The sequence below is a fragment of the Anomaloglossus baeobatrachus genome, chromosome 4 (assembly GCF_048569485.1).
Source record: "Anomaloglossus baeobatrachus isolate aAnoBae1 chromosome 4, aAnoBae1.hap1, whole genome shotgun sequence".
Taxonomy (NCBI): domain Eukaryota; kingdom Metazoa; phylum Chordata; class Amphibia; order Anura; family Aromobatidae; genus Anomaloglossus; species Anomaloglossus baeobatrachus.
Genome location: NC_134356.1, coordinates 684,272,589 through 684,294,188, shown reverse-complemented (window position 1 = coordinate 684,294,188; position 21,600 = coordinate 684,272,589). Strand labels below are relative to the sequence as shown.

Below are 21,600 nucleotides of genomic sequence, written 5' to 3'. Positions count from 1 at the left end.
CAGGTTATTTTAAAATTACTGTTATGGGTGTCACAAAGGAGAACAAACTGAATGGGGGGCCACAGAGGGGGACATTATACTGTATGGGGGTCACGGGGAGGACATTATACTGTATGGGGGCCACAGAGGGGGACATACTTTATGAGGGGCACAGAGGTGGACATTATACTGTATGGGGCCACAGAGAGGGATATTATACTGTAAGGAGGCCATGGGGGACATTATACTGTATGGGGGCCACAGAGAAAAACATTATACTGTATGGAGGCAACAGGGGGACAATACACTGTATTGGGGCCACGGAGGGGGACATTGTACTGTATGGAGGCCACGAGGGGACATTATACTGTATGGGAGCCACAGAGAGGGATATTATACTGTAAGAAGGCCATGGGGGACATTATCCTGTATGGGACCACAAATGGGGACATTATACTATATGAGGGGAACAGAGGGGGACATTATACTAGAAGGGGCCACAGAGGGGGACATTAAACTGCATGGGGTCACAGTGGAGAACATTATCATCATATTGGAGCTACAATGGGGATATTGCTATGGTATGGAGACCATAATATTTAAAAATTATTATATTGTGGCCACAGTGGTGACATTTATTCTGTAATATTACATTTTTGCAGCTTCTGCTACTGTGGAGGGAACAGTGAGGCCAGTACTTTCCTCTATTCGTTAGGCACATTCAACGAGCATGCACAGCATGGATCCAGCAGCTCTTGGGCGGGGCATGTGTGGTGAGCATGCGCAACATGGACACAGCAACTACTAGGCGGGGGCACGTTCGGTGAGCATGCACAGCATGTATTCAGTAGTTTCTGGGCTGGGGTGCATGCGGTGAGCATGCACAGCATGGACCCAGCAGCTCTTGGGCAGGGGCATGTTCGGTTAACATACACAGCATGGACCCAGCAGCTCCTGAGTGGGGGCATGGATCCAGCAGGTCCTGGGCAGGGGCACATTTGGTGAGCATGTGCAACATGGACCCAGCAGCTCCTGGGTGGGAACACGTTCAGTGAGCATGCACAGCATGGACCCAGCAGCTCCTGGGCTGGGGAACGTTTGGTGAGTATGCACAGCATGGATCCAGCAGCTCCTGGGTGAGGGCACATTCGGCGAGCATGCACAGCATGGACCCAGCAGCTCCTGGGCAGGAGCATGTTCGGTTAGCATGCAGAACATGGATCCAGCAGCTCTTGGGCGGGAAAACGTTTGGTGAGCAGGAGCAGCATGGATCCAGCAGCTCCTGGGCGGAGGAACGTTTGTTGAGCAGGAGCAGCATGGATCCATCAGCTCTTGGGCGTGGGCCACCACGATCGGCCACGCACACTGGACCAGCTTTTCATCTGCTCTGCTCTGTAGACTGGCAGGACAGCCACTGCCTTACCGCTGGGGCAGGCTGTCAATCAGCATGACGTCAGTAGTCCTGCTCTGTCTACACGGTAGAATGGATGAGAAGCCGTCACTCTGATGACGAAGCCACTGTATCACCGGCAGATTGGTCTGTGACTGCTTTGTACTGATGAAGAACAGCACCGGGCACAACAGGCAGGTGCCAACTACCAGCCATTGTGAAATGTATGGAGTGTGGAATTTAGTCAATAAAGATGCATTCAAGTATGACAAGGACTTTTCCTCACTTCTCTTTCCTTCCATCTTGATAGATGTTGCGGACGTCACTCTCAGGAATAAACTTGGCTTACAATAGTCTACTTCTGTTAGTTTACAGCTGACCTTACAGAATGTATGTGGGCTGTCATGTGGTCACTCCAACACTAAACGAGATACTGGAAGAATAAGTGTGTGATGGAGGACGTGTGACTGCGTCATTCTCCGCAGCTGGAGAACCTTACACTGTGAGGCTCTGTACTGGATGTGGGGGAAATGGGGCCACAATTCACGAAAAGTTTATTGACTTTGGTTCTGCTTCTACAAGATTCTTCCTTCACCTCCTCGTTACATCGCAGGGACTCTGCTGATGCGGCGTTTGCTTCCTTATGTAATGCCAAAGTAAATACTGGACGTTACATCTGCCTGATGCAGCAGATTCCTCACTAATGTGCTCAGCTACAGCAGTGAGGAGACTTATGGGGCCCATTGGTGGGAGGATGATGGGGACAGTCGCACTTGACACACTCGCAAAGCTGCCTTTCCGAAGCCACCACTAGGAGGAGCCCGTTGCCTTCACACTTGCGCTCTCATCCGAAGCCACCACTAGGGGGAGCCCATTGCATGCAGACTTCCACTCCCATCCAAAGCCACCACTAGGGGGAACCCGCTGCCTATAGACTTGTGCTCTCATCCAAAGCCACCAGTAGGGGGAGCCCCTCACCTTCAGACTGGCTTGCTCATCTGATGCCACCCCTAGGGGGAAGCCCATCGCCTACAGACTTGTGCTCTGATCTGAAGCCAACAAAAGAAAAAGCCCATTGCCTAAGACTTGTGCTCTCATCTGAAGCCACCAATAGGGGGAGCCCATTGCTTACAGACTTGCGCTCTCATCCGAAACTACCAATAGGAGGAGCCAATCACATATAAACTTGCACTCTCATCCGAAGCCACCAATAGGAGGAGCCCATTGCATATAGACTTGCACTCTCATCCGAAGCCACCACTAGGGGGAGCCCATCACCTCCAGACTTGCACTCTCATCCAAAGCCACCAAAAGACGGAGCCCATTGCCTACAGACTTTCACTCTTATCTGGACCCACCAATAGAGGGAGCCCATTGCCTAGAGACTTGCACTCATTTGAAGCCACCACTAAGGGGATCCCATTGCCTACAGACTTGGGCTCTCATCTGAAGCCACCACTAAGGGGAGCCCATTGCCTACAGACTTGTGCTCTCAACTGAAGCCAGCACTAGGAGGAGCCCACGGTCTACAGACCCGCGCTCTCCTCTGAAGCCACCACTAGGGGGAGCCCATGGCCTACAGACTCGCACTCTCCTCCGAAGCCACCACTAGGGGGAGCCCATTAACTACAGACCCGCGCTCTCCTCCGAAGCCACCACTAGGGGGAGCCCATCACCTACAGACTCGCGCTCTCCTCGGAAGCCACCACGAAGAGAAACCTATTGCCTACAGACTTGCGCTCTCCTTTGAAGCCACCACTAGGGGGAGCCCGTCGCCTACAGACTCACGCTCTCCTTCGAAACCACCACTAGGGGGAGCCTGTCGCCTACAAACTATGTTTTCAATGCAATCAATACTTTCTGCAATACAGACATTTTCCACCCGGTTACTCATGAGTGCAAAACCCCTTAATTCTGTTGTAAGCAATCAGTAAACTTGCAAGCAACGACGTTTTCCTTTACTTCACTGGTGCGTGTGGGCTGAAGAAAATGTCTTGGCTATATCTTACCAGGTATCTTAGGCCATTAGTCAATACTTTTTAATTGTGCGTGCTGATGAGATCCTGCACCTGACGTGTAGATCAGAGTACGCTGAAGGTAGTGTGCAGGGTTTATTGAGGAACTGTTACGGGGGGCTGTCTGATAATAACCTAAAGGAGTATCAGACAGTCAGGGTCCACCGTGCAAAGACTCTGCTGCAGACTATGGCAGAGTGCAATACCTCTGTTAACTCACAGAAGGATATAATAAGAAAGTAAAGCAATTCCTCCCTTACTTGGAGGGTGTGTGGAAGGATCTCTGTTAATAATCACAGAGACAAAGGCAATGTGTGCGAAATGGCACCTACCTAGGTCCGCTCTTCTAGTGGTGCAAAAGAGACGAACAGCAGCGTAAGCCGCACAAAGCTCCTACCTGCGTTCGCTCCACTAGTGTGCGAGGACACGAACCACTAGATATGGCACCTGCCTAGGTCCGCTCTTCTAGTGGTGCAAAAGAGACGAACAGCAGCGTAAGCCGCACAAAGCTCCTACCTCTGTTCGCTCCTCTAGTGTGCGAGGATACGAACAACTGCTAGTCGCAGTATAAGGAACGTTACCCTAGCGGCAACGTCCACCTACGAGTCGAACCACAAGGCCCAGCCAGACCATGTGCCTCAGGCACCTGCCTATGTCCGCTCCCCTAAGAGGTAAGGATACGGACAGCAGCCGAAGCTGTAAGGTATAAGAACGCTACCCTGCCGGTAGCACTCACCTAGCATAGACAGAGGAATGCCTAGAGGAACGCGCACAGAGCGTCTACTCTTATGCATGAACCAAGAGGACTGAGCGCCATGCGGCGTGTGTCAGGGTCTTATATAGACTCTGTGCCTCATCCAAGATGGAGGACACCAGAGCCAATCCGCTGCCAGAACGACAGGAGTGACATCATGCTGGTCTATCACCGAGCAAGGCATCACAAGCACATGACCAGCGACCAATCGGCATAGAAGGTGTCAGAGACATGTGACCTCGTGTCAGCGATGATGCCACCCGCACATGTGCAATGGCTCTAAGATAGGACTTAGTCTCCGGCGCTCGCACATGTGCAGTAGCAAGAAATCTGGACTTAGTCTCCAGCGCTCGCACATGTGCAGTAGCAAGAAATCTGGACTTAGTCTCCAGTGCTCGCACATGTGCAGTAGCAAGAAATCTGGACTTAGTCTCCAGCGCTCGCAGCAACTGTAACAGTACCTCCCCCTCAAGGGCCCCCCTCCCGGCGACGCAGGTAATCGGCAACTAAGTCGGGAGCATGGACAGCCTCCTCAGGCTCCCAAGAGCGATGTTCCGGGCCGTAACCCTCCCAATCTATCAAGAAAAACCTACGCCCTCTAACCATCTTAGAACCAACTATGGCTCGTACCTCATAGCTAGAGCGAGAGGAATCAGAGGCAGGAGAGTGCACTTCACGAGCGTGAGGTAAAATAGCCGGCTTTAGCAGTGAGACATGGAATTTGTCATGAATCCTAAGATGGACGGGTAACTTCAATTGGTAGACTACAGGATTTACCTGTCGAAGAACCTCATAAGGACCCAGGAAGCGAGGAGCAAATTTGACAGAGCTCACTCTAAGTCTCACGTGTCTTGCAGAGAGCCACACAAAGTCCCCTGGAGAAAAGACAGGAGCCGGGCGACGAAACAGATCGGACACCGTCTTCATACGGTCCTTAGCTGCTTGGATCGACTCTTGAGTCCGATCCCAAACCTCTCTGGCATTAGTTGCCCAGTCGGCCACAAGAGGAGGAGGTACAGCAGCGGGAAACGGTACCGGTACCCTAGGGTGTTGCCCATTATTGAGTACAAACGGTGTCTGCCCAGTGGCCTCAGCCAGCGAATTGTTAAGGGCAAATTCTGCCCAGGGTAGGAGGGAGGACCAGTTATCGTGGTTCTCAGCAACAAAGTGTCGAAGGTATATAATCATAGATTGATTGGTACGCTCAACCAAACCATTGGTCTCCGGATGGTATGCCGAAGAGAGATTCAACTCAATTTGCAGAAGGCTACAAAGATCTCGCCAGAAACGGGAAGTAAATTGCGGGCCTCTATCACAAATGATACGATCTGGCATCCCGTGAAGCCTAAAGACATGCTTGAGGAATAGTTTGGCTAGTACCCTGGAAGATGGGATTCTCGATAACGGTACGAGATGAACCATCCGGGAGAAATGGTCCGTAATGACCCACACAAATCTATGTCCCTGTGAACATGGAAGATCACCCACAAAGTCCATGCCTACCACCTCCCATGGTCTATCTGGCACTGGTAAAGGATGCAAGAGCCCAGCCGGTCTCTGCCGTGATGGACGGTTGCGAGCACACGAGTAGCAGGAACCGACATATCTCTTGACGTGGCTGGCTAAGTGTGGCCACCAATACCACCTCTCCAGTAACTCTCGTGTCCGCCTAATACCAAAATGCCCACCCACCTTTGAGGTGTGGGCCCATGACAGTATATCATTCTGTCGATCAGGCGGAACAAAGGTCTTGCCCGGTGGGATTTGGTCTAACGTCACAGGGGAGAGCGTATGAAAAACCCTGGAGGGAAGGATAAGACGAGGTTCGTCAATCTCTTCCTGGGTAGAAAGCATAGAGCGAGACAGGGCGTCTGCCTTGTTATTCTTACTCCCAGACAGATAGTTGATGGAGAAGTGAAAGCGGGAGAAAAACAAGGACCAGCGGGCTTGGCGAGGATTCAGACGCTGAGCGGTTTGTAAGTACGTCAGATTCTTATGGTCTGTATAGACCTGGAAAGGATGTTTCGCTCCTTCCAGCAAGTGACGCCACTCCTCCAAGGCTAATCTCAAGGCGAGCAGTTCCCTATCCCCAATGGTATAGTTTCTCTCTGCCGGTGAAAAGGTTTTCGCAAAGAAGAAACACGGCCTTTTTCTACCTGCACCGTTCTTTTGATACAAGACCGCACCAGCACCCACTGAAGAGGCATCAACCTCTAAGAGGAAGGGCTTACTCTCATCGGGTCTTTGAAGAACGGGAGCAGTTGAAAAGTGTCTTTTTACTGCCTCAAAAGCCTGAGATGTCTCAGTAGACCAGGCTTTGGGATTAGCACCTTTCTTAGTCAAGGCCACCAAAGGGGCCACCAAAGTAGAAAAATGGGGTATGAACTGCCTGTAATAATTTATGAATCCTAAGAAGCGTTGCACCGCCCTCAAGGAATGAGGTTCGGACCATTGCAGGACAGCAGAGAGCTTCGCAGGATCCATAGCCAGGCCCTCTTGTGAGATAATGTAACCCAAAAAAGGCAATGAGGACTGCTCGAATACACATTTCTCGAGTTTAGCAAACAATGAGTGCTCCCTTAAACGGGAAAGGACACGAACGACATCCTGACGATGAGTCTCCAGATCAGGAGAAAAAATCAGGATGTCGTCCAGATACACCACTACTGAGGATAACAGTAAATCCCTGAACACATCGTTTACGAAGTCCTGAAATACTGCGGGTGCATTACATAACCCAAAAGGCATGACGAGGTATTCATAGTGACCGTCTCGGGTGTTAAAAGCGGTCTTCCATTCGTCACCCTTTCGAATTCGTACCAAGTTATACGCACCCCGCAGATCCAACTTCGTAAAAACTTGAGCTCCTCTCAGTCTGTCAAAGAGCTCCGAAATTAAAGGTAATGGGTATTTGTTCTTTATTGTGATTGCGTTGAGACCCCTGTAATCTATGCAGGGACGCAAATCACCCTCTTTCTTCCGAACAAAGAAAAACCCAGCTCCCGCGGGAGAGACAGACTTACGAATGAACCCCTTCTCTAAACTCTCTCTTATATAGGTCGACATGGCCTCCGACTCAGGTATCGACAGGGGGTAAACCCTGCCTTTAGGTGGAACCGAACCTGGGATAAGGTCTATGGCACAGTCATACGGCCTATGGGGTGGAAGAACCTCAGCACCCTGTTTGGAGAACACGTCAGCGAAATCCAGATAGGGTGTAGGTATGGGAGAGAGATCAGTAGATGCAACCGCAATGACCTTAGGTGGTAAGGGAAGACATCGGGACTGACATTTCGAACCCCAACTAATAATGCTGTCAGACTCCCAGTCAATGTGAGGAGCATGAGTCCGAAGCCATGGGAGACCCAGAAGGACGTCGTCTATACCCTCAGGCAAAACAAGAAAAGAAATCTCCTCTATGTGACCCTGAGACAGGGAAAGGCGCAAGGGAACTGTCCTCAATGTAATGGAGTCAGACAACATAGTTCCATTAACAACACGGACAGGAATAGGCGCCTCTAACATGATAGAGGGAATATTGTGTCCCTTTACAAATCCTGAGGACACAAAAGTCCCGTCAGCTCCGGAATCCACAAAAGCCATAATAGGCCATGTATTCTCAGATAACGAGAGCTGACCTGGGATACAACACTTAGAGGGTGCAGAAGACGTCTCTAGTAACCCCCCTCTAATGGTTACTAGGCCAGGGAGTTTCCCTGACGACTAGGACACTTGTTGGCATAGTGCCCAGCCTGACGACATACGTAACATATAGGAGGACCAGACTTGCGTAGTCTGGAAGACGTATGACCTAACTCCATAGGAGTGGGAGATGTTTCAGATGCTGAGGAAGATGGTAGTGGACCCTCAACAACTGGAATAGCCCGATGCTTAGGGCGTGAGGAAGAGACCTCGAGTCTACGTTCCTTATGGCGTACATCGATCCTCGTTGCTACTGTGATCAAGTCCTCCAGAGAAGCAGGGACCTCACGAGTAGCAAGAGCATCCTTGACATAGCCTGCCAACCCTCTCCAGAAGATAGGAATCAACACCTTCTCTGGCCAATCTAGTTCTGCCACCAGAGTTCTAAAAGCAATGGCATAAGAACTAGTGGATAACGAACCCTGAGATAGATCTAACAGTCTCAGGGCCGCATCATGGGTAACCTGCGGACCCATGAATACCGCCTTAAGAGCATCAAGAAAGTCTTGATGTCTCAGAGTAACCACATCAGAGCGCTCCCATAGGGGAGTCGCCCATTCTAAGGCTTTGTCCTGAAGTAAGGAGATGATAAAGCCTACTCTGGACCTCTCCGTAGAGAAGCGAGAAGAGTTGACCTCTAGGTGTATCTGACACTGACTAATGAAACCACGACATGATCTGGCATCGCCAGAATATCTGTTTGGCAGAGCAAGTGGAGGATCATGTGCAGATGTCAACATGGTCTGAGGTTTATCCTCTATACTCTTGAGCCGTGACTCAAGTACTTGTATGTAACGGTGTAACTGCTGATATTCTGCCATAACTGCCAGACCCTTGGCTCAGTCCTAATGTTACGGGGGGCTGTCTGATAATAACCTAAAGGAGTATCAGACAGTCAGGGTCCACCGTGCAAAGACTCTGCTGCAGACTATGGCAGAGTGCAATACCTCTGTTAACTCACAGAAGGATATAATAAGAAAGTAAAGCAATTCCTCCCTTACTTGGAGGGTGTGTGGAAGGATCTCTGTTAATAATCACAGAGACAAAGGCAATGTGTGCGAAATGGCACCTACCTAGGTCCGCTCTTCTAGTGGTGCAAAAGAGACGAACAGCAGCGTAAGCCGCACAAAGCTCCTACCTGCGTTCGCTCCACTAGTGTGCGAGGACACGAACCACTAGATATGGCACCTGCCTAGGTCCGCTCTTCTAGTGGTGAAAAAGAGACGAACAGCAGCGTAAGCCGCACAAAGCTCCTACCTCTGTTCGCTCCTCTAGTGTGCGAGGATACGAACAACTGCCAGACGCAGTATAAGGAACGTTACCCTAGCGGCAACGTCCACCTACGAGTACAATCACAAGGCCCAGCCAGACCATGTGCCTCAGGCACCTGCCTATGTCCGCTCCCCTAAGAGGTAAGGATACGGACAGCAGCCGAAGCTGTAAGGTATAAGAACGCTACCCTGCCGGTAGCACTCACCTAGCATAGACAGAGGAATGCCTAGAGGAACGCGCACAGAGCGTCTACTCTTATGCATGAACCAAGAGGACTGAGCGCCATGCGGCGTGTGTCAGGGTCTTATATAGACTCTGTGCCTCATCCAAGATGGAGGACACCAGAGCCAATCCGCTGCCAGAACGACAGGAGTGACATCATGCTGGTCTATCACCGAGCAAGGCATCACAAGCACATGACCAGCGACCAATCGGCATAGAAGGTGTCAGAGACATGTGACCTCGTGTCAGCGATGATGTCACCCGCACATGTGCAATGGCTCTAAGATAGGACTTAGTCTCCGGCGCTCGCACATGTACAGTAGCAAGAAATCTGGACTTAGTCTCCAGCGCTCGCACATGTGCAGTAGCAAGAAATCTGGACTTAGTCTCCAGCGCTCGCACATGTGCAGTAGCAAGAAATCTGGACTTAGTCTCCAGTGCTCGCACATGTGCAGTAGCAAGAAATCTGGACTTAGTCTCCAGCGCTCGCAGCAACCGTAACAGGAACGTAGGCATTGTAGCCACATAGGGGGTCTTGAGGGGAATATGGCCGTCATGATGGGTATTTGGGGTTATTCAAGACATAAACTCAGTAGAGATGCATCAAGGATAGTTAAAAAAAAATACATAAATAAGAAGGACTTTCCATCCTCTTAAAAAGGGTGGTCACACATTCTTCGTTGGAGAGCGCTGATCCCATCTCCCGGCTTGCCTGTGGATGGCGCTAGTGTCGTGGGCGGAGGGGTTCCGGGAACGCCGCTCGCCTGGGAATTGCTGGCGCTCGGGTGCGGTGCTTCTGCTCCTCGGTGGCTCGAGCACGGGGCCGGACGCGGGGGCTCGAGCAGCGCCTCCTCGCCCACGAGTGAAAAGGGGAGGTTTGGTGGTGGGATGTCTGTTGTGACGCCACCCACGGGGTTGTGGTGATGGTGGGCACCACCGCTGCTGGTGACGGGGGTTCCTAGGAGCGCTGGCGGGGAGCAGCTGAGGTGTTGGCCCCTCCGTGGGTAGGGGCTGTTGGTCCTGGGGCCCCGGTTGGGTGTTGGTGAGTAGGGGGATAGGTGCAGGTGCCGATGCGGGGAGGCAGCGCAGATGCGGGGCAGCGTTATGGTGCAGCGCTGTGCCGGATGGCACTGGTGTACTCACTCAGGTAGTCAATAGCAGTCTCTGGTAAACCAAACGGCTGGATGGACGGGGCCTGCAGTCGGCTGTGGTATTTTCACTCTCCCCGGACGGGTTGATGGTGGCTGTCGTTCCCTGCACCTATGTGTAAGTGTTTGACCCCTATGGATTCCCACGGGTGGTCCGCTCCCCGGCTTGTACGTGTCGGGAGAGCCCGTTTTGCCCGCAGGCGCTGGCCCTTGGATCTCTGGCCATTGGCGGTGGCTCTTATCCGGACGGGTTGGGCTGTTGCCTTCTGATGGGACTTGGTTGGGAATGAACCCCTGAGGTCCAGACCGCAATCAGAGAATTTGATCGTTACGGCGGCTTCCGAGCCTAGTCGTGGTCTGAGTACCCTGCCTTGGTGCTTGGCTTCAATCCGCTCCCCGGTTTGGTACCGGCGGGCCAACACCCGACCCCGGTCCTACGGTTCCGCAGACGTCCACCTACTCCTGCAGACGGCCACCACCGTCTGCCGACCTTGCTGATGGTGCCTGGGCTCCGACCCAGACACACACAGTCTCTCCTTCTCTCTCTCTACCTCCTCTCCATTTCCCCTCCTGAACTTCACTCCAAACTACAACTCACTACTTTTCCCGCCTCCAGGCCTGTGAACTCCTTGGTGGGTGGGGCCAACCGCCTGGCTCCGCCCCACCTGGTGTGGACATCAGACCCTGGAGGGAGGCAAAAAGGGTTTTGTTTGACGGGTGTTCCTGACCAGGGGAGGGTGTGTGTGTGTCTGTGATGTTACTCTGTGACCCCTGTGGTCCAGGGGGTCACACTCCCCCTTGGTAAAACGCAGACCGTCCGTGGGCTGCCCGTCCACCACCGGTTTTATTTTTCTGAAAAAGATAAATAACAAAGAACAGTATGCATTTTCAAATCTTCCCTTAACGGGAGGCATGTCACTTAAACGTTGCAAACATTAATATAAACACTTAATAACACGGACGGGTCCCATTTCTTCCGCTTCCCCACCCAGGTGGCACATTCGCACTGATGATCTGAACAGTGCGCTTTCCAATGTTGTCAGCGTAAATCATCAGTGCAAAACCTGGGCCATGAGGCTGGTTACATACAACAAGCTCCAGAGCAGATGTGCTCCTTGTCTAGGAAGCCGACCACCACTGATACAAAACAGAGGTAGCAGGAAACCTAGACAGTGATGAGTGAACTACAAGATGAAAAGTCCCTCCATTTTTGAAGAACAGCAAAGATTTGCAATTCACCTTTTATTAAAAAGTCCATTGATTTTACAATCACTTTGCAATTTTACTCATTGACCATGACGAGACCGTCACCCTCTCCCCTGTACAAGGAAACAAGACTATTTCACTTTTACATGAAGAACTCTTAGTAGCATTTTTTCTCCTTGAGCTCCACATAAATGTTATGCTGCAATGTTTTAAAAACAGTAAATTTGTTTGCAGGTCTAACATATTTAGCACCCAATGTATAGCAAACCCATCACAAACTCAAGAGGGGAGAAAGAAAAAATCTCAGTCAAGCCCATGATATTGATGATAACCACCTCTACTATCTGGACTTCTTCTAGATCTTGTGTAACCCCATAGATGAAGACAGGAAGAAATACATTGAGAAGTGAACTTCTGACATAGGATCTTCCACATAAGAGTCTGGTGCTCAGACACCTTCCAAATTCTCAGAGCTACAAAGACATTAACATTTTGATGAGATGACACTGTGACCCTCAACACTTCTATGACCTGATCCTTCTTGATGTCATCTGTGAGGAATAGGAGTGAAAGGCCAGAAGGATGGAAAGGAGTTTGAGATGTTACAGACATATGACAGATGGAGACATCTCACGAAGAAGACCATGCAATGGTCAGTCATAAAGAGGTGGTCCTTTAGGACATGACGATTATCCAAGGAGGTTTTTATGACATTTTTAAGACATTGCACACACATATTTTCACCCCATCTACTGATTCTAGGTTTGTCCTCACAAAGCTGCAGACTCCGGTTGGACAACTAAACGTTTGACGTAGGATCTTCTGCAATAAAGTCTGGAATGTCTGCTCTTCAGGTTTTTCCAGAGGTTCATCACTACAAACCACCCCGATCACTCGGGTCAAACTAATCGTAACCCTTGATTTGATGTCAATAAGGATCTCCTTGAGCTGGATCATGTTGTCCTCCTCCTTGAGAAACGTTGAGCGAAAGATCACCAAGACAAGAGGGTAAGGGAAGGATCTGGGCTCGGGGAGTTGTATACACTCCTTCTTTTGGTTTTCTGGTGTCACCGATTTGCCGTGTTCTTCACGGTTGTCCATTTTATAAGGTTCATCAAACAGGGCTTTAGTAATCTCTTTGAAAACCCGAGCTTTTTCAGAGTTACGGGCGGATGGACAGATATTCCCAAGGATAAGAAACCTCTCTTTACCTCCCAACTGGTCGACCAGTTCTCGGAAAGATCTTTCCAGCACAATGTGGTCATCTTCTATTAACTGATATCCATCTGTGGAGCAAATTTGGAAATTGCATTGTAAATATATTACTAAAGGGCATTTTTATACAACCTTACAAGAAAATGGGTCCCTGGGCAATAGTGAATGTGGCCCATGGTCATCCAGTGATGTATATTGGGCGAGATAGATGTTGGCCGATAGCTGTCTGATGTCCTACTGTAGATGTCTCTATGGTGCATCTGACGACTTAATGAGGTTGTCCACTACTTTAACATTGATGCCTTAGGACAGGTCATTAATGTAAAAGTAGTGGACAACCTCATTAAGTCATGCGATGCACCATAGAGACATCTACAGGAGGAGACATCAGACAGCTGTCGGCCAACATCTATCTCACCCAAAATACATCCCTGGATGGCCATGGGCCAGGTCATCAATGTAAAAGTAGTGGACAACATTGAATTTTAACTCCGATCCTCTTATGGGTTATTAGAAACAAAAAAAACTAATTCTGCGCCTCTTCATCTACATTGTTGGTATTCTTCCAGGGAGTCTTAAAATAAATATGACTTGGCAGCAGTGGTTTGTTATCGGGCTCTCCTCCGTGACTGCACACAGCGGAGTTCGTGGCTTGATAAGAGGTGGAATGAGTTGGCGGGGGCAGGTGGACGGCTGTCATGGCTTCTCGTGAGGAATGTGTCCTTCAAAAGATGTTCAAAAAGAAAAAATGTGATTGTTAACTAACAGCGGTGACCACCGGTATAGACACCTGGAGGCCGAGGCATCTCCACAGGTTGTGGAAATCTGCCCAACATTTTTCACATTCGTCTTAAATGTGACCAGCTTTACTCCATATCTCAATCATTGGATTCAAAAAAGATATATAGAAAAGAAAAATGCATCGATACTGTAAAATGGTCAATTAAAATACGGGTCAAAATTGTAAATATTGTAAATTAAATATATTTGTATGCAATGGAAAATTTCAAGAAAGTGAAATCTGTTGGTTCAGAAGCAGTTAATGAGCGATTGGTACACAGCGATCAGGATTGCATCATTATTTGTACTGTGATTATTAACACTGATAAAATACCAATGGCTCATACATCCAGGACAGTCTCATTCTGACTTTAATTTTTCGATTTAACTATAAAAATATATGAAGTACATCCTGTACTATACTCCAGAGCTGCACTCACTATTCTGCTGGTGCAGTCACTGTCTATATACATTACTGATCCTGAGTTACCTCCTGTATTATACTCCAGAGCTGCACTCACTATTCTGCTGGTGCAGTCACTGTGTACATACATTACATTACTGATCCTGAGTTACATCCTGTATTATACTCCAGAGCTGCACTCACTATTCTGCTTCTCTAGTCGCTGTGTACATACATTAAATTACTGATCCTGAGTTACTTCCTGTATTATACTCCAGAGCTGCACTCACTATTCTGCTGGTGCAGTCACTGTGTACATACATTACATTACTGATCCTAGTTACCTTCTGTATTATACTCCAGAGCTGCACTCACTATTTTGCTGCTGCAGTCACTGTGTACATTACATTACTGATCCTAAGTTACCTCTTGTATTATACCCCAAAGCTGCACTCACTATTCTGCTAGTGCAGTTGTGACGCCCTGGACTAGCCAGGTCGTCACAGATAACACACAAACACCCCCACCCCCATCAGACAGGGACACCAGCCAAACAAAAACCCTTGTTGCCTCCCTCCAGTGTCTGATGTCCACACCAGGTGGGGCGGAGCCAAGCGGTTGGCCCCACCCACCGAGGAGTTCACAGGCCTGGAGGCGGGAAAAGTGGGAGTTGAGTGTTGGAGTTTGAGGAGTGAGGAGCAAGCACTGAGTGTCTGGGTTTGTGGCCCAGGCACTGACAGCAAGGTTGGCAGACGGTGGTGGCCAACTGCAGGAGTGGTGAAGGAACGTGGAACCGTAGGACCGGGGTCGGGCGTTGGCCCGCCGGTACCGACCGGGGAGCGAAGTGAAGCCAGCACACACAGGCGTGGCCATCGGACCCCGACCAGGCTTGGAGCCGCCGACAATAATCAAATCCGAGTATGACCGGAACCCCAGGGGTTTCCTAACTACCAAAGACCCGATAGAAGGCAACCGCCCACACCGTGAGGGTATACAGCCACTGCGGGCCAGCGCCTGCGGGCAAACGGGCTCCTCCGGCATCCATCCACCGGGGAGCGGACTACCGTTGGGGATCCATAGTAGTCAACTGAGTACATCAAGGTGCAGGGAAAGACAGCCGCCATCACCTGTCCGGGGAGAGACACTGCAGCCGGCTGCGGGACCCGTCCACCCAGCCGTTTGGTTTACCAGAGACTCTGTCATTGACTGCCTGAGTGAGTACACCCGTGCCATTCGGCACCACGCCGCGCTGCACCTGCAACCCTGCACCCCAGCCATCCAGCCTCCCCGTTACACCACCGGGCCCCGGGATCACCAACCCCTACCCACGGAGGGGACAACATCCTAGCTGCTCCCTACCATCGCTCCCGGGATCCCCGTCACCAGCAGTGGTGGTGCCCTTTATCACCACGACCCGTGGGTGGCGTCACAAACTATCTCCCTAAACAAACCATCCCTTTTCACTCGTGGACAAGGAGCGCTGCTCTAGTCCCCAGGTCCGGCCCACCGCTCGAGCCACCGAGCAGCAGCAAAAAGCCCCGGACCCGAGCGTGGCGAGCGCGTCCCCTCCGCCCGCGACAACTTGGCATCTGCGAACAGGATAGAACCGATCTACCTACTGGTAGAGATGCACCTTGCAGTCTCCGCCGGCGGCGTCCGGCCGAAAAATTTGAAGTTCCACCATCTTGGGCGCGAAGATTTCCCGCTCGAGCGTCTTCCCCGAGCAGGGAAGACGCGAAAGTGAAGCCCCGCCCCCAAAGAGGAAGTGCTAGAAAGAACCAAGGGGGGAACGGGAGAAAGATGTCTGCGCCTGACGGAGCCGGCACAGGAGCGCTGGCCGCAGGAGCGGCGGTGCTTAATGACCGCATGTAATTAGCGCTACAGAGTGCAGGGACGCCAGGACTCTGCTGGAACACGTTCCTGGATCCAGCAGCAAGATGTGCCAGGAGCTCCAGGCCAAGGTCCACTCCATGATGGCGGAGTGGACGTCGGAGAAGAAGGGCCTGGTCGCAACCGTGCGGGCATCTGGAGTGGAGGTGGTCTCAGAGGAGCGGGTAAGCGACCCACGCCCCTATGTCCCCGAGGGAACGGCCGCTGCGTCTGAGGGGCCCGGCCTGCTGCCATCCACTACGCCACTTTCCTCACTGCTCACGCCCGCGGTCACCGCCCCGACCGACCCGTTACCCCTGTCACCGGTAGCGGAGCCCGCAGCATCTGTGGGAGAAGGCCCGGACCCTACCATTGTCATCGCCCTGGCACCCGCCCCGGCTTTCATCCTGGCTGCAACGGAGGCAATCCTCGATCAGACGCCGGCACCGCAAGTCACGCTGACCGCTCCCAGACACCCAGCCTCGGCCAAGGCACCTCGGGGATGTAGCTGCCAAGCGGCAGAGCAGGCCATGTCACAGCGGGGCCCCTCCTTACTGAAGGTGCCGGTCGTAGCCGGCACGGAGGGACTCCGGCTGGGCCCATCCCCCACACCGACTGACCCGGAGCGGCAGCTACGGCAGCTGTGCCATAAGACTGCTGCTTGGAGAAAAAGGATGCGGATGCGGTAGCGGTTCCCGGCTACCTTGCTGTCGGTCCCCGTCAGGACCCTGTTGATGTTCCAGTTGGCCCTCAAGATTCCGGTCGGAGGAGCAGTCGTACCCGCACCGCTGGCAGCTGAAAATGGAGTCCTGTGGGACAGTATCACCCCTGAGTGAGGGTGGCATTGGGGGCTCGTGCTGTCCGGTGGTGGACTGTGGGAAAGCTGCAGGAGGAAGCTGTACCAGAGTCATTTGTTGTGGATAGCCCCTGGGACCAACTGACAGTCCCCGTTGGAACCCTACAGTTTTGTTTGTGGTAGCCCGTTGGCTATGAAGAGCCCTGTCCCCGTTGGGACCACTGTTGCCCCGTTCCCTGTTGCGTGAGTGACCGCTCAGAGACAAGGCCGAGAACTTGCAGGCCAACCACGAACTTGTGGTCTTGTAAATAATTTGCTGGGCTGTTTTCCGTTACCGCCTCTGGAGAGGCAGATTGGAGGAAGGACCCGCAGCAGAGTAGGCTGGGGTCCGGCCACCACCAGGACCGGTGGCCATCCTCCGGGGGTCAGGGGTCCCCCTGGACGTGGGATCCCCTGAAGTGACAGCCGGGTGCGAGATACCGTACCCATTCCCGCTTGGGCGACCTGGAACCGAGTTCCTGCTTCCGGACTGGGGAAGAGGGGTGCTGCCCATTTCTTAAGGGCAGCATCAAGGTTTAGGTTGCTTGGGTGGTGAAGCGGATGAACATGAACCCGTCCGTTATTATTAAAAATGTTTTTTATATATTTGAAACGTTAAAGTGCCGACCCTCCCGTAAGGGAAGAACTAATAATATGCTTGCGTTAAATGTTTTACATGTTATTTATCTTTTGCAGAAAAATAAAACCGGTGATGGATGGGCAGCCCGCGGACGGTCTGCATTTCACCAAGGGGGAATGTGACGCTCTGGACTAGCCAGGTAGTCACAGACATTACACCTTACACATCCCCTCCCCTGGACAGTAACACTAGTCAGACAAAAACCCTTGTTGCCTCCCTCCAGGGTCTGATATCCACACAAGGTGGGGCAGAGCCTGGCAGTTGGCCCCACCCACCGAGGAGTTCACAGGCCTGGAGGCGGGAAAAGCAGTCAGTTCAGTTTGGAGTGGAGAGGAGTTGAGAGGAGTTTCAGTTTGGAGGTGAGAGTGAGAGGACAGAACCCGTTAGTGTCTGGGTCGGAGCCCAGGCACTGTCAGCAAGGTTGGCAGACGGTGGTGGCCATCTGCAGGAGTTAGTGGACCTCTGCAGAACCGTAGGACCGGGGTCGGGCGGTGGCGTGAAGCTAAGCACACAGGCAGGGCCATCGGACCCAGACTAGGCTTGGAGCCGCTGACAACGGTCAAATCCGAGTGTGACCGGAACCCCAGGGGTTTCCTAACAACAAAGACCCGACAGAAGGCAACAGTCCACACCGTGAGGATATACAGCCACCGCCATAGGCTAGAGATCCAAGGGCCAGCGCCTGCGGGCAAAACGGGCTCCTTCGTTACCTATACGCCGGGGAGCGGACTACCGGTGGGCAACCACAGGAGTCAGAACATTCTAACAGGTGCAGGGAAAGACAGCCACCATCAGCCGTCCGGGGAGAGCACAACAACACTGCAGCCGGCTGCGGGACCCGTCCATCCGGCCGTTTTGGTTTACCAGAGACTCTGTCATTGACTGCCTGAGTGAGTACACCAGCGCCGCGCTGCCCCTGCACCCCAGCCATCCAGCCTCCCCGTTACACCACTGGGCCCCGGGACCACCAACCCCTACCCACGGAGGGGACAACATCCTAGCTGCTCCCTGCCATCGCTCCCGGGATCCCCGTCACCAGCAGCGGTGGGGTGCCCTTTATCACCGTGACCCGTGGGTGGCGTCACAAACTATCTCCCCGAACAAACCATCCCTTTTCACTCGTGGGCGAGGAGCGCTGCTCGAGTCCCCGGGTCCGGCCCACCGCTCGAGCAGCAGCAGAAGCCCCGGACCCGAGCGTGGCGAGCGCGGCCCCTCCGCCCGCGACACAGTCACTGTGTACATTACTGATCCCGAGTTACCTCCTGTATTATTCTCCAGAGCTGCACTCACTATTCTGCTGGTGCAGTCACGGTGTATATACATTACATTACTGATCCTGAGTTACCTCCTGTATTATACTCCAGAGCTGCACTCACTATTCTGCTGGTGCAGTCACTGTGTGCATACATTACATTACTGATCTTGAGTTACCTCCTGTATTATACTCCAGAGCTGCACTCACTATTCTGCTGGTGCAGTCACTGTGTACATACATTACATTACAGATCCTGAGTTACCTCCTGGATTATACTCCAGAGCTGCACTCACTATTCTGCTGGTGCAGTCACTGTGTACATACATTACATTACTGATCCTGAGTTACCTCCTGTATTATCTTCCAGAGCTGCACTCACTATTCTGCTGGTGCAGTCACTGTGTACATACATTACATTACTGATCCTGAGTTACCTCCTGTATTATACTCCAGAGCTGCACTCGCTATTCTGCTGGTGGAGTCACTGTGGAGTTAGACGGTTTAGAGCACTTCATGTATCATTCTCGGAATGTCTGGTACTGAGGGACAGAGTGACAATGAAGTACTCACCTGTTGTCACTCCCATGGTTCTGGTAATGATTCGCTTGACCTCCAGGATAGACCTGGGTTCAGAGATGTTGTAGCAGCAGACCCCCCATGGCTGGTCCTTGAACACCTGACTCATCAAGTTTCTCAGCTTTTCCATGGACTCCATCGTTTTCTCATCCTTGAAGGTTTCCACAGAGTAGACCATTCCCACAATCGTGGATCCACATTCCCTCGTCCTCAGTTGGATGTCCTTCAAGATCTCTTTAATGGAGTTTGAAAAGTCCATTATAAGTCTTACCCGAAACACCGCCAGGACGATAGGAAAGTCCAACATCCTCGATTTTGATGGAGATCTTGATGTTAAACAAGTCAGAGAGGTGTTGGGTCCATCAGAGTTTTTGTTGAGTTTCTTGGCATTTTTCGGAGACTCAAATAGAGCAGATGACAATTCTTCCAAAATCCCACTGGTGCCGCCCTCGTCCTCTGGACTGTACCCAGCCTCCCCCACCAACAGAACGTTCTCCTTTCCTCCTAGGTCAGTCATTCTTTCTTGGAACAGATCATTCAATCCTTCAGAGTCAATGTTTCGAGCTCCTGTGAGCTCCACTTGGCTTGAGATTTGCCAAGTCTGGAGCGGTTGGCTTTCATTGAAAAGATTATGATGAGAGGATGTTTCTCTCTGGAGCTGAAGGACCGAGGAGATCCAGCGAGAGAAGCTCATGTTGGATCTTTAGGGTCTTCAACGTGTCCTATCATAAACCCACAAAAATTATTGTCCTAAAGGGGCAATGTCCCCATTACCATTCTCAGAAGTCCTGGTCTCCTCCACTTTTAGGACTCCACTTGCTTTCTTTGCTTTGAATCTGAACTATGTGAAGTAGCAGCTCTCCTGTGTGCATGCGCTCTTATCTCCTCACCCACATCTGTTTGGGCCAATTAATCATTAATGAGGCCATCATATTGGATTAAAATGTACCAGGTTAGTTATAGGAGCGGTGGGAGTGAACGGGAGAGATGCCGTTAACCCTTCACTGCAGTCAATACCATAACATTTATAAACCCCTCAACTTTATAAGGTTTTCAATGGCTTCTAAGGGTAATGGGCGTGATTTAAAGGGGATGTCCATTATGGATCCATCACAATTGTCCATAGTGAAGAGCTGTAACATGAAGAACTTTAATGGATTCACGAAGCCTGGCGTTGACCAGTTTAGAAACTCCATTTTTAAAAACACCCAATTTTTGATTGTTGAGGATCCTCATTTCTTAGGTCAGTTTCACATACAAGTGTGGACCACCAAGTAGAGACAGGCTGGGGGTCTCCTGATAGAAACTCAATGGCCTCACATAGCTTTATAAAGCTGTAAATTGTGGGTGAGAAGACCTAGAGCCGCACCGGTCTGGACATCCCCCATCAGACATGACCATGAGTGTATTTCTCTCGGGGAGTCTTGTCCTTTCCTGTATTATATGGGCATCCCTTTAACACTAGAACTACTGGACTCGTGACACCTATATAGAAATACATGGTGCAAAGTAGTCAAAATGACTACCTCAGTAGTTCTAGTGTTAATATCATGGGCACTGTGTAGTACTTATTTTCTCCTGTAGTGGCGCTGTAGAGATATTTTACACCACTTGGGTCCCAATAGGACAACACTTTGTGAGCTACCCATTGACAACTTAGATTCCCCAATTTGTCCTTTGCTGCTAGTCAGTGACATATTTAAGGTGGGGGCAGGCTGGGCATTTGCCCCGGGCACAGCCGGCTTGTTGAGGCGCCTGATACAGAGATACAAGGAGTCTCCTCGGTGGCTGTATTTTGCTGCCCCCCCAAAGTGAGTAGACCATGCCCTGAGTTGGCTGTCAAGTGTACAGCCTGCGCCGATAAGGTGTAGTACGAAGACTCCCAGTGATCAATTGTACTTGTGTCCTTCTTTTCGGCACTTTGGATCAGGGCAGCAGAAGTCTGGTGTGCCAGGTGCTCTAGTGGAGCTGAAGACACCAAAGATTTATTGTAATTAGGAGGGGGTGGGGGAGTAGAAATTTGAGTACACAGTATGGGGAGAAGGGGTGGGCGCAATATATACGGACACAGTATTAGGAGCGAGGGGGGTTGTATGTGGACATAGTATGGGGAGCACCCGGGGTGAGAGAAATTTGAGGACACAGTATGGGGAGTGAGGGGTGTAGACAGTATGGTGAGCAAGAGGGGATTTAAGGACAGTGTGGAGGCGGGATGAGGGCAGAAAGTATGGGATGGGAGGAAGGGATACATTTGAGGACAGTTTGAAGAGAGATGAAGGGATGGGTAAGGACACCCGAGGGGAGGAGATATTTGAGGATACAATATAGGGAGCGAAAGA

The 21,600-nt window shown here is 51.2% G+C and overlaps 1 protein-coding gene across 1 annotated transcript; it reads right to left on the bottom strand.

The window, feature by feature from the left end:
• Window positions 1-11,587: 11,587 nt before the first annotated feature.
• LOC142302151 (uncharacterized) lies at window positions 11,588-20,001 on the bottom strand. The gene is made up of 2 exons (XM_075343231.1): window positions 19,256-20,001; window positions 11,588-12,974 (listed from the first exon to the last, which is right to left on the bottom strand). The coding sequence occupies exons 1-2, from the start codon at window positions 19,953-19,955 to the stop codon at window positions 12,394-12,396; spliced, it is 1,281 nt and encodes a 426-aa protein (XP_075199346.1). The 5' UTR covers window positions 19,956-20,001; the 3' UTR covers window positions 11,588-12,393.
• Window positions 20,002-21,600: the final 1,599 nt, after the last annotated feature.

Coding starts and splice junctions, on each gene's coding strand:
- LOC142302151 (XM_075343231.1), bottom strand. CDS start 19,955: ATGAGCTTCTCTCGCTGGATCTCCTCGGTCCTTCAGCTCCAGAGAGAA. Junction 12,975..19,255: donor AACCATGGGAGTGACAACAG/GTGAGTACTTCA, acceptor TTTGCTCCACAG/ATGGATATCAGTTAATAGAA.